The sequence below is a fragment of the Curcuma longa genome, chromosome 16 (genome assembly GCF_044706935.1).
Source record: "Curcuma longa cultivar G26 ecotype Majalengka, Jawa Barat chromosome 16, ITB_CL_G26_1.1, whole genome shotgun sequence".
Taxonomy (NCBI): Eukaryota; Viridiplantae; Streptophyta; class Magnoliopsida; order Zingiberales; family Zingiberaceae; genus Curcuma; species Curcuma longa.
This window is the reverse complement of record NC_133876.1, coordinates 7,840,386-7,855,117: the sequence shown is the minus strand read 5'-3', so window position 1 is coordinate 7,855,117 and position 14,732 is coordinate 7,840,386. Positions and strand designations below refer to the sequence as shown.

General features: G+C 36.0%; 2 protein-coding genes across 2 annotated transcripts; both read right to left on the bottom strand.

Annotated features, from left to right (window-relative positions):
• Window positions 1-4,298: 4,298 nt before the first annotated feature.
• On the bottom strand, window positions 4,299-7,172 carry LOC141847430 (uncharacterized). Its single transcript, XM_074735476.1, has 4 exons — window positions 6,913-7,172; window positions 6,271-6,586; window positions 5,186-5,345; window positions 4,299-5,004 (listed from the first exon to the last, which is right to left on the bottom strand). Exons 1-4 carry the CDS (start codon window positions 7,123-7,125, stop codon window positions 4,536-4,538), a joined length of 1,158 nt encoding a protein of 385 aa, XP_074591577.1. The 5' UTR covers window positions 7,126-7,172; the 3' UTR covers window positions 4,299-4,535.
• Window positions 7,173-8,822: 1,650 nt separating this feature from the next.
• Window positions 8,823-14,358, bottom strand: LOC141847433 (uncharacterized). The gene is made up of 8 exons (XM_074735478.1): window positions 14,210-14,358; window positions 13,655-13,986; window positions 11,599-11,670; window positions 11,065-11,129; window positions 10,796-10,949; window positions 10,053-10,136; window positions 9,883-9,972; window positions 8,823-9,155 (listed from the first exon to the last, which is right to left on the bottom strand). The coding sequence occupies exons 2-8, from the start codon at window positions 13,943-13,945 to the stop codon at window positions 9,027-9,029; spliced, it is 885 nt and encodes a 294-aa protein (XP_074591579.1). The 5' UTR covers window positions 13,946-13,986; window positions 14,210-14,358; the 3' UTR covers window positions 8,823-9,026.
• Between the last annotated feature and the right edge of the window lie 374 nt (window positions 14,359-14,732).

Below are 14,732 nucleotides of genomic sequence, written 5' to 3'. Positions count from 1 at the left end.
TGATGGCAGATTTTGATGTATACACAGAGTTTATGGTACCGGATTATTTTTCCGATCATTCTTGTGTCATAGTGCATACATTGGGAAAGAGTCAGCCGCCGAATCGGTCTTTCAAATTTCTCAATATGTGGGCATTGTACAAAGATTTTGAAGCAGTTGTAAGAGACTCATGGATAGCCCCGACAACGGAGAATGCTCAATTTGCACTCAAGATAAAGTTGCTTCGTTTGAAAGGTTGTTTGAGGACGCTCAACAAGGAGAATTTTTATCACATTTTGGAGCATGCATGGCGAGCAAAGGAGGAGTTGGTGGTGGCTCAGTGGGGTATTCTTGATGGCAGTCTAGCACCTTTGGAGTATAGTAGTATTCGGAAACAAGTCAATCTCTTAGCCAAGGCGGAAAGGTAATTTTATCAACAATGGACCAAGAATGTGTATCGATCTAAGGAGTGCGGACAAGTGTACCAAGTTTTTTTATGATGTGGTGAAGCGAAACAATAAGCGTAATGCTATTATTACACTCCTAAAGTGAAACGGTGATCAAACGGAGAGTATAGAAGAGATTGTGGAGGAGTGCGTGGATTATTTTCATGGTTTGCTTGAACATGTTGGAGAGGGCAGCAGCTTGGGCGGCATGGATAGCATGGGTTGGACATTGTTGAAGAGCCAAACTGAGGAACTTTGTAAGCCAGTGGAGGTGAAAGAAATACGGATTGCCTTGCACAACATTGGGAATGGAAAAGCCCCGGGTCCGGATGGATATGGTTTGAAATTCTTTCTCTCTACTTGGGATATTATTGGTAATGATTTAGTTGCAGCTGTGCAGAAATTTTTTCAAGGTGGCAAACTGCTCAAGCAATGGAATTACTCTTTGACTTCGCTTGTGCGGAATGACGATCATGCGATGAGTGTTATGGATTTTAGACCAATTTCATGTTATAATGTGATTTATAAAATCATCTCAAAGATACTTGTTGGGCGATTGACGGTTGTCTTAGAATTCTTATTAGACTCGGCACAAGTGACTTTCATTAAGGGAAGGTCTATTGGTGACAACATCTACTTGACTCAAGAGTTGCTTCGTAAGTATGCAAGGAAGCGGGGTTCTCCTCGGTGCATGATTAAAGTGGATTTAAAGAAAGCGTTTGATATGGTTAATTGGGAATTCCTTCTTTCGGCACTTGTTGATTTTGGTTTTTCCCAACAATTTTGTAATTGGATTAAGGAATGCATTACTATGGTTTCTTACTCTATATCTTTGAATGGTGGGGTGTATGGTTTCTTTAGTAGAAGGCGTGGCCTTCGGCAAGGGGATCCACTTTCTCCTTTATTATTTGGCCTATATATTGAGGTATTGTCCCAAAAACTTCGTGGCATTTCCACTTTGACTACTTTTCATTTTCATCCAATGTGCAAGGAAGTTGGTCTTACACACCTTGTATATGCGGATGATCTCATGTTATTTTATCGTGTGGATGGATCTTCTATGCAACATTTAAAGGATTACTTGGATTTCTTTGGGGAGATATCAAGTTTACGAGCTAATCCGTAAAAATCACAGATTTTCATTGCCGGTGTAGAGGCTACTATCAAGAATCAATTACTTCAAATCATGGGTTTCATTAAGGTTCTTTTCCCTTTAGGTACTTAGGCATTCCCTTAGCGGCGGAGAAGCTTCATATTGCCAATTATGGGTCACTTTTGGATGCTATCACTCGAAGGATTAATGTGTGGCTCAAGCACACGTTATCTTATGCCAGTAGATTGGAATTGGTGGACACGGTTCTTCAAGGTATGATATGTTTTTGGCTATGTATGATACCAATTCCAAGTGGGGTAATTGAAAAGATTAAGACTATTTGTCAAAGTTTTGTGTGATCTTCTAAGTAGCCTCTTATCTCTTGGTCTAAAATTTGTCTATCAAAGAAGGATGGAGGTTATGGTCTTTGGGATCTCCACGCATGGAATGAAGCTTTGCAAAGTAAGATACTTTGGGGCATACAATCTCGGAAGAATTCTCTATAGGTGAATTGGGTGCATCATCATTATGTTAAGAATGCTGATTTTTAAGCATGGAATGAAAAGCTTTCGGATTCTCCTCTAATTAAAAGACTTATTGAAATCTGAGATAAGATTGTCCACAAATCGAATAGTGTAGGGAGGGCTAATATGGATATGATAAATTGGTTTGTTGGTGGAAAAAAAGAGGTTTCTAATGCTTATCATTTTTTTATGCCACGGGGTTTGGAGGTAACTTGGAGTCCGGTGGTGTGGAGGCCAGAAGTTATGCCTAAACATCGATTTATCTTGTGGATGTTAGCAAATAGACACTTGAGGACCAAGGATCGTGTGGAGTATGAGCCTAACAAGTTGTGTGAGTTATGCCAACTTCATGAAGAAACCAACCAACCACCACTTATTTTTTGAATGTCCCAAGGTTTGTGAGGTTTGGGGCAAGGTTAAGCATTGGCTTGGTATTGGGCAAAATTTTATTTCTTTTGAGAAGATGCAATAGATTCTTGGGCGACATTACAAGAATGGATGATAGAAAATTAAGGCGTGCTACCTCGGTATTTCTAGCTTAATATACTATATATGGGAAGCACGAAATCGAAAGCGTTATCAAGATATTATCCCAGATTTTGATTGAATTTTTCTCAAGGTGCAGGTCCATGTGTATCGGTTTGTAGATCTCAAGCCACGGTAGCATCCAAGTTGCCGGTGGCTCTGTTCCTGAGATGAGATTGGTTTTGTGGACTGTGGTACTTTGTATGGCCCGTAGATGAGCATGTAAGTGTTGTGATGTGTGGACATGTGGGGCTATGGTGTCTAGGTGTTGGTGGTGTGATGAGTTTGATGTAGTTTCTTATGTGATTGGTCATATATGTGTGCTCAAAGACTAGTACTGTTTGGGCTATGATGTTGGTCTTTTGATTGTATATTTGAGGGGTCTAACCTCTTTTTTATTTTATCTATGAACCATTTTTTCAAAAAAAAACAAATAAACATGATCCAGTGAATGGAATATATCCTATATATAAATATTAATAATGATATCATAAATTAGTTAAGGTAATTTTAAGATATACCCAAATGTTTATTATTATTTTATACATTTTTTTAATTTTAAAATTTCCTTTAAATTTTTTATTTGGTGTTAAGATGCTCATTAATAAGCGAGTAGTTTAGGTAGTAATCTAAAAATAATAATAAAAGAGGTAAAAATAAAATAATTGTATTAATTTTATGTTAATAGTACTGAATTAAAAATGTTATTTTAATATCGATAAAATATTTACGAATATTTAGAAATAATCCTTAAAGTGATGAAAATGAATAGAGGTGAGTAATCCATTAATAACTAAATGGATTGAATCGAAATCAAATAAATAAAAAAATTAGATAAATTAAATCAATCGAATTTTGTTATGAAAATCGAACAAATTAAATCGATAAAAAAAATTATTTAATTCAATCGGTTATAGAATTATTCGATCTTTTTGAATCAAAATTTTAGAATTTTTTTAACCATCAATTTAGCTATATTAATTTTTATTCAATTTAATAAATTTAATTGATTTTTAAATTTAAAAATTGAGATTAAATCGAATAAATGGAAATAATTGATTTTTTTAAAAAAAATAAATTTTTGAATAAACTAAATTTAAGTTCCTAATTCGATCGATTAATAATCAATTAATTAGATTTGCGAATTAATTTTGCACCCTTAAAAAAAATGCGAGTAGAAACTTAGGATTTAATAAAAATTGACTGACCACGAACTTAAAATCATTAGGCAAACCTACTTTTAATGATTGATTGATAGTTTGATTTCAGATTTGACTTGAGTAGCACTTAATCAACCTACTTATCTACCACACCGGCACACACGCATATAATTAATATTTTCCAATTGGCCAACAATCAGTCAACATTAGATAAAACATATTATTATAATTATAATTTATTTTCCAATTAGCCAACAATTAGATAAAAGATATTATTAAAATTAAAATTTAGTTCAAATTTAATCTCATAAATATTGTTTGCGAGTGAAACATGTTATTTTTAGACTATAAAACTATAGAATTTCTAAGAATGTATAAACTTCATACAAATTAATATGTAAAATTATTTATAAACTGTTCAACTCATTAGTTTTCAAATTTGTTCATTTATTTTATTTTTTTAATTAAACATGCATAAACAAATTGAATCTAGAACTTAATAATAACTCACTCATAAATTTATGAATGAATTTGATTTACTTATTTATTAATTAATATACCTAAATACACATAAAATCATAATCTTTAATTCTTAAACATGATCATGCCTGTCTGAAGGCAGCATATTGAATTGATGATACAAAGAGAGGATTCATCCAAGATCTGACAGTTTATATATCTCAGTAAACTCCCAGATTTACTATAAATCAACACATAATTCAAATGGTGTCATAAGTTCCATAGATTATTCAGAGGTAAATTGCAAAAGGATAGAAGAAAATTTTGATTTGTATACTATATGTATCCTTCAGCTTCTTGAACCAAACTGCTCCTCCAAGAACTTGTACAACTCTTCTGCAACTGTTAATGGATACTCCTCTTGTGGAAGAAGGGCCCCCGGAACCTGCACAAACTTAGTCACACCTTTGGCTCCTTTTAGCACTTCCATCTCGGCTTTGGATCTCTTGGGGGCACTAGCAGTGGAAACAACCAGTATAGGGGCCTTCCCTTCCAATTCTGCAAATAGTTGGAGGAACTCCTCGCGCGATTTCACAGGGTCGAGTTGGCCTGTCAAAAAAGCGGCAGGGACGTATCGAGCGCCTTTCCGTTTTGTCAATGCATATCGACTCTCCACGATGCTTGGTGTCACATTCTCAGGGTTTGCGTAGACGTGCGACTCGTATTGCGACTTGATGGACTTTTCGTTGCTCACGAGCATGTTGTACATCATCCAACCTACAGCCGGTGCTCGCAGCGTGCCCCGCAAGAGTCCATACCTAGTACATTGCCCAACAAAGAAAGAAACTAAACATGGTTCCTCTCTAATATAATTAAGGATCCTCAGAAAAACTGCCATTGGTTGTTAATCAATCATAAATACAATCTATATGCTCATATTTTTAGCAAGCTAATAAAGTCAGAAATAAGCAGACATAATTTCTGGTTTGCTGATAATACCTTGTTTCCATGTCGGAACCTCGACCAAAGACTATAGGTAAAGGACCAGCCCAAGTCGGTGCAACAGCCGCAATGGATGCTGGATCGATCGAACCCTTTCCAGCCGCACGAAGGGCAATAGTTGCGGCATGCCCTCCACCAAAAATGACCAACTCACCTCCTGCATTCGGTGAAATTATACGAAATAACAATCTTTGGAATATTGGTCTCATATTTAGAAGTTTCAAACAATAATAAAGAGAAGAATCAATAAATTTTGCAGTTCTAACAACAGTTTTATACATAAATCTTGCAATCCGATTTTGCAATCCTAGCAAATTTCAGACATTTGCTATGCTAAGTGAAACATGATAGGAAGAAGAAAACCGCAGATAGTGCAGATCCATCAAATGGCATAGCACCTCAATCAATCTTTACTATGACACCATTAATAGGGGAAAGGATATTCATTACAAAAGAATGAATGTAATCATTTATCAAAACCAGTAAGTTAGGCTTTCATTGTAAGTTATAGTAGTGTGCCAATGTGCTGCATTCTACATATGTTTCTATAACACAATTATCGTTAATCTGAGAGTCACCCCACAATCGATCCGTATATGTTTCCTTTTGATCTCTCTAATTATCTAATATTCCTTCACCAGTTCAAATAGTTAGGATATTTCAGCTATATACTTGTCCAATTTATTTGTTCTGTTACTTTCATCACAGAATCGATTGAATCTAAACTCATCAGCAAGTTTGTGAATTCCAATCCCGTCTATCGATTTGTCCCATTTAGCAACAAACATTTTCCTTTGTCATTCATCACGAAAATTCAAATAACAGTTACCCACGGTTTGGACATGTTATAACTCATTGCACATGTGGGAGAAATGTTCATTCAGAAAACCTTTTGTTCCTACTGTGTAATAACAGTCAAAACTAGGTGAATTCGACTACAATTCTTCCAATTCGATAATTTTCATCGACAATTATACCTTCGAGTTCTTGAGAACTATAACATTGAAGAAAATATAAAGCTGATTATGAGGCAAAAGATTATAAAACCTTGCAATTTTACTAACTAAAGTGAAGATTGCTACCTGAATTTGCCAACGGACCATCTGGTGCATTGATGAATTGCTCAAGGAAGTTCTGCATAACATCAGCATTGTACTCAAGCGACGGCCGATCAGAGTATCCGAGACCAGGCCAATCAACAATGGTGGCACGGCATCGTACATCTCCCTGTCGTGCAACAATGTCTTTGGCGACCGTCCTCCACTCTTCAACTGTGCTAACATCCGAGATCGTTGGGACGAGAAGAATGTGTTTGGCATTCGCAGCACTCTCCCCCTCGTGCTCCTCGTAGTAGACGTTCACAGAATTGCCCTTGAACTTCCACTCCCATTTACCAGTCTAGAACAGAGGAACCACATTAATCACTAACGAGATCCACAAATGGTGAAAAATAATTTCCTCTCAATCTTTGAATCTAACCTAGAAATTAAACTGCAAGGATGTGGCAGAAAAAAGAAATCTTTCTGATTGAAATAGTACAAACTCGCACCAAAAGGCTCAAATATCAAAAGCAAAGAACAATTATCGGCAAAGCGTTCGAAATAAATTGCGTAGAAATAGGTAGACCATTCAATTGCAAGCGAACGGCCAGACTAAAAATCAAAACTGAGGAAAGAGGGCAAATTGCGAAAGCGAGAAGGGCGTTTGAGAGATCGCAGGTCTACCTTGGATCGAGAAGCAGAATCGAGCAGGACGGGGGAGGGGATGGAAGAAGGGGCGAGGGAAGAAGAGACGGGTCTCAGCCGAGGTGTTCTGGCGATCCGAGGAGGCAGAAGAAGAGGCGACGAGAGGCGCGAGCGAGAGTAATCGGCGGATGCTGTGGAGAAGAACGCGGCTCCGGCGGAGGAGGGAGTGAAGATGGCAAAGGAGGCGGCCATGGCGGAGGAGAGGAAGGCGATGGAAGAGAGTACCGGGAACGGAGCAGCAGCGGGGGCTGCGCGTTTATTATTATTATTAATTAATTTATTTATTATTATTATTATTATTCAACAACTACTAGTATTTTTTGTTTTGTCTGAACTGAAAAAAAAACACTGTTTTGACTTATAGTTATTCTGACTTTTTTGTAAAATAATAAAAATATAGTTATTTTGACTCCACTAGTTATTTTGTATTTATTTTTTTAGATTTAAAATTTTCTACGTCAAACATAATATTTTTTACTATAAATATTACAAACGTTTAATTTTTTTATTCTATAATTTTAAATGTTTAAAAGTAATTTTTTTACAAAATCTTTGGTGTAGCTAAATTTGATATCGTCTGCCAAGGAAATCACTTCCGAATTTCTAAATTTAATTATATATATTGTTATTATTTTTATGGTTAGTAGATATGTTCAAATAAAGAGAATTTACTGTGTAGATATGGAAAATTTTAAACGTTCTATTAAATTTAAAATAAAATATAAAAATTGTACAAAGTTAATCATAAGCTATCTTAACAACACATTTTTGACATCCATAGAAGATGATATATAAATTTATTATTTAACAGTCATCTTATACCTATGTCATATGAGCATCGTGATGTTAATATATGAGTGTTAATATATCTGTTATAATATTTAATATATGATGTTATAATCAATATAGATGAATGTTATAATACTCACATATACAATTAGTATTCAAAATAACGTTCAATTCTTTGAACAAAGAATAATGTGGATAGATGTATTTATTTATTTAATATAAAATAAAAATAAATATAAATGAATAATGAAATTTATAAATAATAAATATTAATATTCAAATAAATATGATTGTATGTTAATAAAAAAGATGTATTAATATAATAGATATGAAACACGTGGATCTTGTACTTTATGTTTTTGTGCTTCCATACATAATTCATAACTTAGGAAGTTGCCTACCTGTAACATTAATTTTAAAACATATTTAGTTAAATTAAGGGTGATTATACGTTGCCTCAGGGCCTCAAATAATAAAAAATATTATTATTGTTTACATTTGTATGAAAATTTTAAAATTTTTTACTTCTCTTGTAAAATCACAAGTTTTTATAAAAAAAACTTTATTAATATTAAAATTTTAGTATTTGTATAAATTCAGAATTAATATTCATTTATAGTTTTATAAATTCAGATATGCATAAATCCAAAACTTTAAGACTCAAAATGAAACCAAAACCTGTATCCAAAATAAATTTCATTTTCATAATTCCTCATTTACGAAAATTTATCAGAGCCATTACCTATTTGTTAAATATTTTATAAATTTGCATTTTTTTAAAAAAAATCATAAAATATTAAAATCCGCATTTGATTTTATATTATTTTATAAAATTTATTTTGCAAAAAAATGATTTTTTATTAAAATTCGGTTTCTTGGGATCGGCCAACGTTGGATAAATCAACCAATTTGAATAAGTCGTGAAAGATGGCCAAGGTCGACCGAGATGAAGTAGGACGAACATACAAGGCGACAAATCAATAGGTTGAACCAAGTGAACCGAGCAGTGCGAGAACCCAGTTGGTCTAGACTAACAAGATGGAGCACGAGTCAGATGAACATGACAATGCACAAAGCAAGTTTTACAATGCCATCACCTCTTCAGTTAGATTTCTGGATTGAGCACACAACTCTACCCATACTGTAACTCTTATTTTCATCATACATTTAATTTACGGGAGGAATAAGAAAAAGTACAAATGAAATCTTCATCCAGTAAAAAAGAACAAATGCCGAGTGAGAAAGTTCTAAGTAGGCATTTACAAGAAAAAGCAAAATAGTAATACAACATGTTTGAGAAATATCTACGAGTGTGGGTCTGGGTCTGGGTGGGGAGTGGCAGGCGAATCAGGTGCTAATGTGAGATGCAACCCTCTTTGCCGACCGGACTGCAATATGAAAGCCAATTGAGTCGCTGCTAAAGCTGCGGCTTCCTGTGCATTTCAATGGAAAATAACATCGCATTGTCAGGCCAACATCATGTGATGCTTCAGTAGAGAAAATTGATATACAGTAGTATAAACATATAGATTGACTCTTCCCTAATCACTCAGCTTTCAGTGGCTAATCAGTGATTGTCTAGGTCAAATTAAGTATATTCACCTGCCCCTCCCCCTTCTAATAGTCAACTTTCGGCCAGAGTTCCTTGATCAGGAAATAGTTCCTTTAGGAACTGATGATGTCCATAATAGGCTTTTGGTACCTTGCAAGGGTAATTGATATTCAACTGAACAGGAGCCAGTGAACAAACAAAAAATTGATTGTTAACTTATATCCAATTACTTCGATAATCATTAGGTCAGTTTGGACAGGATCAGAGTTATAGGCGCTCAATCTAGTGTGGCAGCCGAGACATAGGTTGCCATCTCTGAGGTGGTGCTGTGGTGACCTAACACATGACAAAGATTTATGCCATGAAACTAGTCTTGTTGTGAGCTAACAACAGATGAGAGATTATGGCTTGTTATTTCTGTATGATGATCTTTGCTTTGCCATTCAAAACTATGTAGAGAAAATGAAAAATAAATAAATCAAAATTATAAAAAATTAACAACCAGCACTTAATTTTTAGAAGTTCAATCATTACACGAATGGAAAACCAAATCCTGCACCTAGTAGGATTAAAAGAAAATTGGAGCTTTATATTTAGTGAGTTCTGACCTGTCTTTGACGTCGACGTTGCAAGATGATTATAGCCCCAGCCATGATGTAAAATGGCAACAGAAATCCAGCGGCACGTAGGAGAAAAAGCTGAAAACAGTCACAAGTTATCAAAATTCAGAAGAAGCTAAGTCTTGAAGAAAAGAAATCATATTGCAAGTTTGGCATACCGAAAAGAATGAGGAAGCATCATCCTCATCTCCATCAGCATCAGTAAGAGTCAATGCATGTCTCAACAACAAAAGAGCCATCAACTGCAACAGGGATTGAAAAAAAAGGTCATATGCCTCCACATAAATTGACATGGTTTATTAATAAATATTATACACAAAACAAAGCATAAGATTAGGAAAAATTTGGTGGTTTGACAAGCTTAATCTTCATTAGACATTGAATTGAGATTATAAATGAAAGACAGCGCTCCTTAGTACTACTCTATATCTGATCCTTCAAGTAAAAGTGTGTTAGTAACCTCCTACATGATTCATGCACATCTACATACTTAAATATTGACTATTGCAATGACAATAGATCTTGCTGTTCAACCCAACGATACCATAGATAAGGAAGATAACATTTAAGTTGTTAGGATGTTATTTTTAGATTAATATGGTGACCATATACTCTATCATTCCAGCAGGCAACCCACGGATATTTAAGACGAACGAAACCAATTTAATTGTTGATTAAAACAGTGGGTGTTATATCATTTAAGCAGAACATAAAAAACATGGAAATGACCTGCAGAAATTTAATGCCCAGCACAACTGAAAAATCACTAGAGCAAGATGATAAAATACATATAGTTATGGTTGTCAATGGATTTCAACAACAGATAAACTGGAAGCTATTAAGAAGAAATGATATGTGAAAGCAGTAATGCTTGCTAATTCTACTTCAAGAATGGGCTTACAATTAGAACAGTGGAGCGGCAAAAAGCAGCACCACTAGCATTCGTAGCATACTCATCATATTCATCGTCAACCAGTTGGCTGCGTGCTGCTGCCATTGCTAAAATTCGAGGGTCATGAAAATCCAAAGAAGAACCTGAGATTATCCAACCACCACTAGAGTGGGAGGGAAACGTAAGAACAAGGAAGTCAGCATAATGATAGATTATACAATTTCCTTTTGCTAAATATGGTAGTATTTTTTTAAAAAAAAATTAAGACAATAACATACTTGATGTCTATTGCGGTTTCATCAGGATTGGCATGTGGTGGTGCTGTGTACCCAGACTTGTATTGCTGCGGACCATGGAGAAGGAATTATTACAAATGTCATCATCACCATCAAACCATGTAAGGCCCAACAATTTGGGTTGGTTCATTATTAACATAAGTTTTCATATCAAAGTGCCTACTATTGTAATAATTCTTTCATGAAAAGTGTGAGATTACTCAGTTCAATCAGATTAGCACTTAAAAGTCAGGAAATCAAGGTATACCCGATGACCAAGATGAAATGACAAACAGTAGGCAGAGGTCAGCCTTAAGCATAGGCTGGTTTAGATTATAGCACATCATATGATAGCAAAAATATTACACACAAAACCTGTCTGACAGGAGAATCTCAAAGTCTTCCTACAGCTATTGAATGTCTGGTAACCTATGAATTAATATATATACTTGAATGCACATGATATACATGGAGGAGCATGAATGATGATGCATAAGAGAAGAATATTGAGAAACTATCACCAAAATTGGAACTTACCTCATGGCAGATCTCACAGGTTATATCACCCTTCTCATTGCACCAGCGCTGCACACATGCCCTATGGGCATACTGCATAATGTAAAATTTGATGAAATTCTTAGGCACATGAAAATCAGCTAAACCATAATCATATACAATAATATAAAGAAAGTATAATAACTTGTTGCTCAGCCTGCACAAATAGTGTAAGTAAATGCAGGAACATTAAGCTAATCACGACATGTTAAAGTTATTTGGATCAGTTTCTTTCAATGAAAACAAACGGTTATTCCAGCACATTTCAGTGTAAATACGTAGCAAAATAACAAGTGTACAGTCATGGGCCCAAAATTGCACATTCAGAGGAATAATCTCATTTAGCTGAGCTTTAAGTAATAACAGATCCAATCTACAAGAACTACAAGTTCTAAATTCAGTCTTATTGGTGTACCATCTACATAAATACATTTTTCTGAGACTGGAAGTAGCTTTAAATCATTATCAAGCACAACACCTCTCTGAGATTAAAATAGTCAGAAACAAAGAATAAAGAATAAGCAATATTATCCTGTTTCTCTTGCAATCTAGCAATCATCCTCAATTGACTTTTTCTGGTATCCTTTCTTGTCCTACACCTGTCTTTTTGTACCAACCTGCTTAATCTATAAAGTTTCTCCCACATTATCCACCTGAATAATATTATGAACGTGCTTAGTCTCTGTGATTAGACCATTGCATCAAGATGGACCTAAAATCAGCTTTTGGTGGGATCATACAGAGTTTGACTTGCATGCTAAGGGCCAACTGGACAATCTACTAGAGCAGGTAATAACTATTCTTTGTACAGTCTAAGTGGCTAGATGAGAAGCTCATCATGCCACAACAGTCATCAACTATGACTTGAATACTTTCTTAGATGTCTACTACAGCTTTTACATAAGCTTCTCAACTAGCTATGACAAAATTTAAATATTAAACTCAGAGATTGGCTTACATGTATTTCTTCTTTTTGTTCCATTCCTAATCCGAATGAAAAGACATTTAGAAGTCCCTAATAATATATATCCCTTGAAGAAAATTGGGTAAAAGGAACGAGGTTTACTACAAATTCAAGGCCCTCTAGAGGAAAAGTTAAAAACTCAGGGAACACTCTAGCAGAAGTTACCTTCATTAAATGAAGTACTGTCACCTTAAGAATTGAGATCAACAGAACAGCACACAGAGGAGAGTGTGAACAGGCGTGGTTGTGAATAGGAATAAATTGGAGACTGTTTTGATTTCTTTAACATTAACTCAATCCTTTTAGTTAAAATTTTTCACAACATAGCGCAACTATTTCCTAGATATATTTACAGAAATGGAACTCATTCCATTCATATCTCACTTAATGACATTTTTGCCTCCAAAGCATGGATTGAAATCTCGAGCCGTATCGCACGATACCGACGAAAAAGTTCGTTCCACTGACGGACCAGTACCAGCACAGGAGTTCCGGCTCGGCGACGCTACCGGAGGCGTCGTGCGGCCTTGGCGACGGCTCCGCGTGCCCCCGTCGCGCGCGCCAGCAATCTATATTGTTGTTTTTTCCAAACTATTTGGAATCAGCTAACAAACCTTGTGCCTCTATTGATCTCTATGCAAGACTATATTGTTTTTTTCCAAACCATTTAGAATAAGCTACATGAATCGTATCCTTCTAATGATCTTTATACAAGACTATATCACTAGTAATATTAATTTAATATTCAAATTAATAGATCATTTTTTGTTATGAAATTAACTAATGTTTTCATTGGCCTTCTTCTACTTCTTACATCTTCCATTCTAATGGATTTAACCCTTCTAACTATAGAATCTATTAGTAATTTTTAAACACGTCTACACTATCTCAACATATTGTTTTTCATTTAATGTTCTAATTCAAGGTACACACTATTCCTCTTGGATTGAAGTGAAAGGAAACCAAATCCCTAAAACATTCATTTCTGAGGAACAAAGTGGTTAACTGATTAGCATGACAGTGCATGATTAAAGAATCCAACTCAAAGAAGCAATATCATCAAAATTTGCAAACCTTCAGACTACCATTGCAAGCGCATGGGACCTCTAAGTTCTTCATGTGATCCTCCTCTTGGCATATGCGGCATTCTACCACCTGAATAAGAGGTTCTTCTTCCTCAGAAACATTGATATTCTCCTCTCCTCCCTTCTCCTTGCCAGACACGACACCTGATGTGGAAGAACGGGATGGATCTGCGCGATTGGAAGATTCAGAAGAAGGTGTCGGATCCTTCTCCTTTGCTACTGTTTCAATAGTTTGTGGCGTTATCAAACGGTCAACATGCAACACAACATGGTCGCCCATCACCTTCTTTCTTTACCACCAAAATTCCTTCTTCAATGTTCCTATTAATCAATCACACATAACCGTTCAAGAGTCGAAATCCAGAAACCAAATTTACGAAGCTTTCGTAGAACAGCAAAGAATCAAAGGACAACCAAAACGCGACCGCGCAAATCGCACCAGCATATGAATGGCGACGGCAGCGAAAACTACAACAAAAGCGCGATGCAAAGCACAACAGATACCAAAAGCAAAATAGAAAAAGAAGAAGAAGAAATCGCAGACCTGGAAGACTTCAGAATCGAAGCGTGGACTTCGTCGTGCGATCGTCGATTGATTTGGGGGCGAGCCATCTCCTGTAGTTGAGCTTCTGTATATACAATCAACCCCATCGGCTGTCCTCCCGAGTGAACAAAGGTTTCTTCATCGACACTTTAGCACTCGAGATTTCTACCCAAATCTTCACCCCTACTTTTACTGGATCTACCAGTAGGCCAAATCTGCGACAACCAGTAAAAAAGCTTTTGGGTACGTTAGGCCATTCGAGTTAATGGTGGCTTAGGTGATGGTTTGTGCTTTCTAGAAGCGTTACTAAAGGAGCTGGCGGAGATTGACGGAGCCGTTAAGAGTTGACGGCGACTTGGTAGCGTTGCCGCGTCGTCGGAGGCGCGTCGTGCAGACTCGCAACGGGCGGATGTGATGGAGGGAAGTGGGGGCCACTGGGGCAGGTGAATGTCGCCGAGAGTTGGGCACGATCCGGCGGGACATGCGAAAACTGGTGGGGGTACAAATTGCGGGTCGGAGATTT

What these genes read in the sequence shown, in the direction of transcription:
- LOC141847430 (XM_074735476.1), bottom strand. Translation starts at nt 7,125, where the DNA reads ATGGCCGCCTCCTTTGCCATCTTCACTCCCTCCTCCGCCGGAGCCGCG. An exon ending in ATTCTGCTTCTCGATCCAAG is followed by an intron (nt 6,587 to 6,912) that starts GTAGACCTGCGA and finishes CCTCTGTTCTAG; the next exon opens with ACTGGTAAATGGGAGTGGAA. An exon ending in GGTTCCGACATGGAAACAAG is followed by an intron (nt 5,005 to 5,185) that starts GTATTATCAGCA and finishes GCAATGTACTAG; the next exon opens with GTATGGACTCTTGCGGGGCA.
- LOC141847433 (XM_074735478.1), bottom strand. Translation starts at nt 13,945, where the DNA reads ATGGGCGACCATGTTGTGTTGCATGTTGACCGTTTGATAACGCCACAA. An exon ending in GAAACCGCAATAGACATCAA is followed by an intron (nt 10,950 to 11,064) that starts GTATGTTATTGT and finishes CTCCCACTCTAG; the next exon opens with TGGTGGTTGGATAATCTCAG. An exon ending in GCCGCTCCACTGTTCTAATT is followed by an intron (nt 10,137 to 10,795) that starts GTAAGCCCATTC and finishes TCCCTGTTGCAG; the next exon opens with TTGATGGCTCTTTTGTTGTT.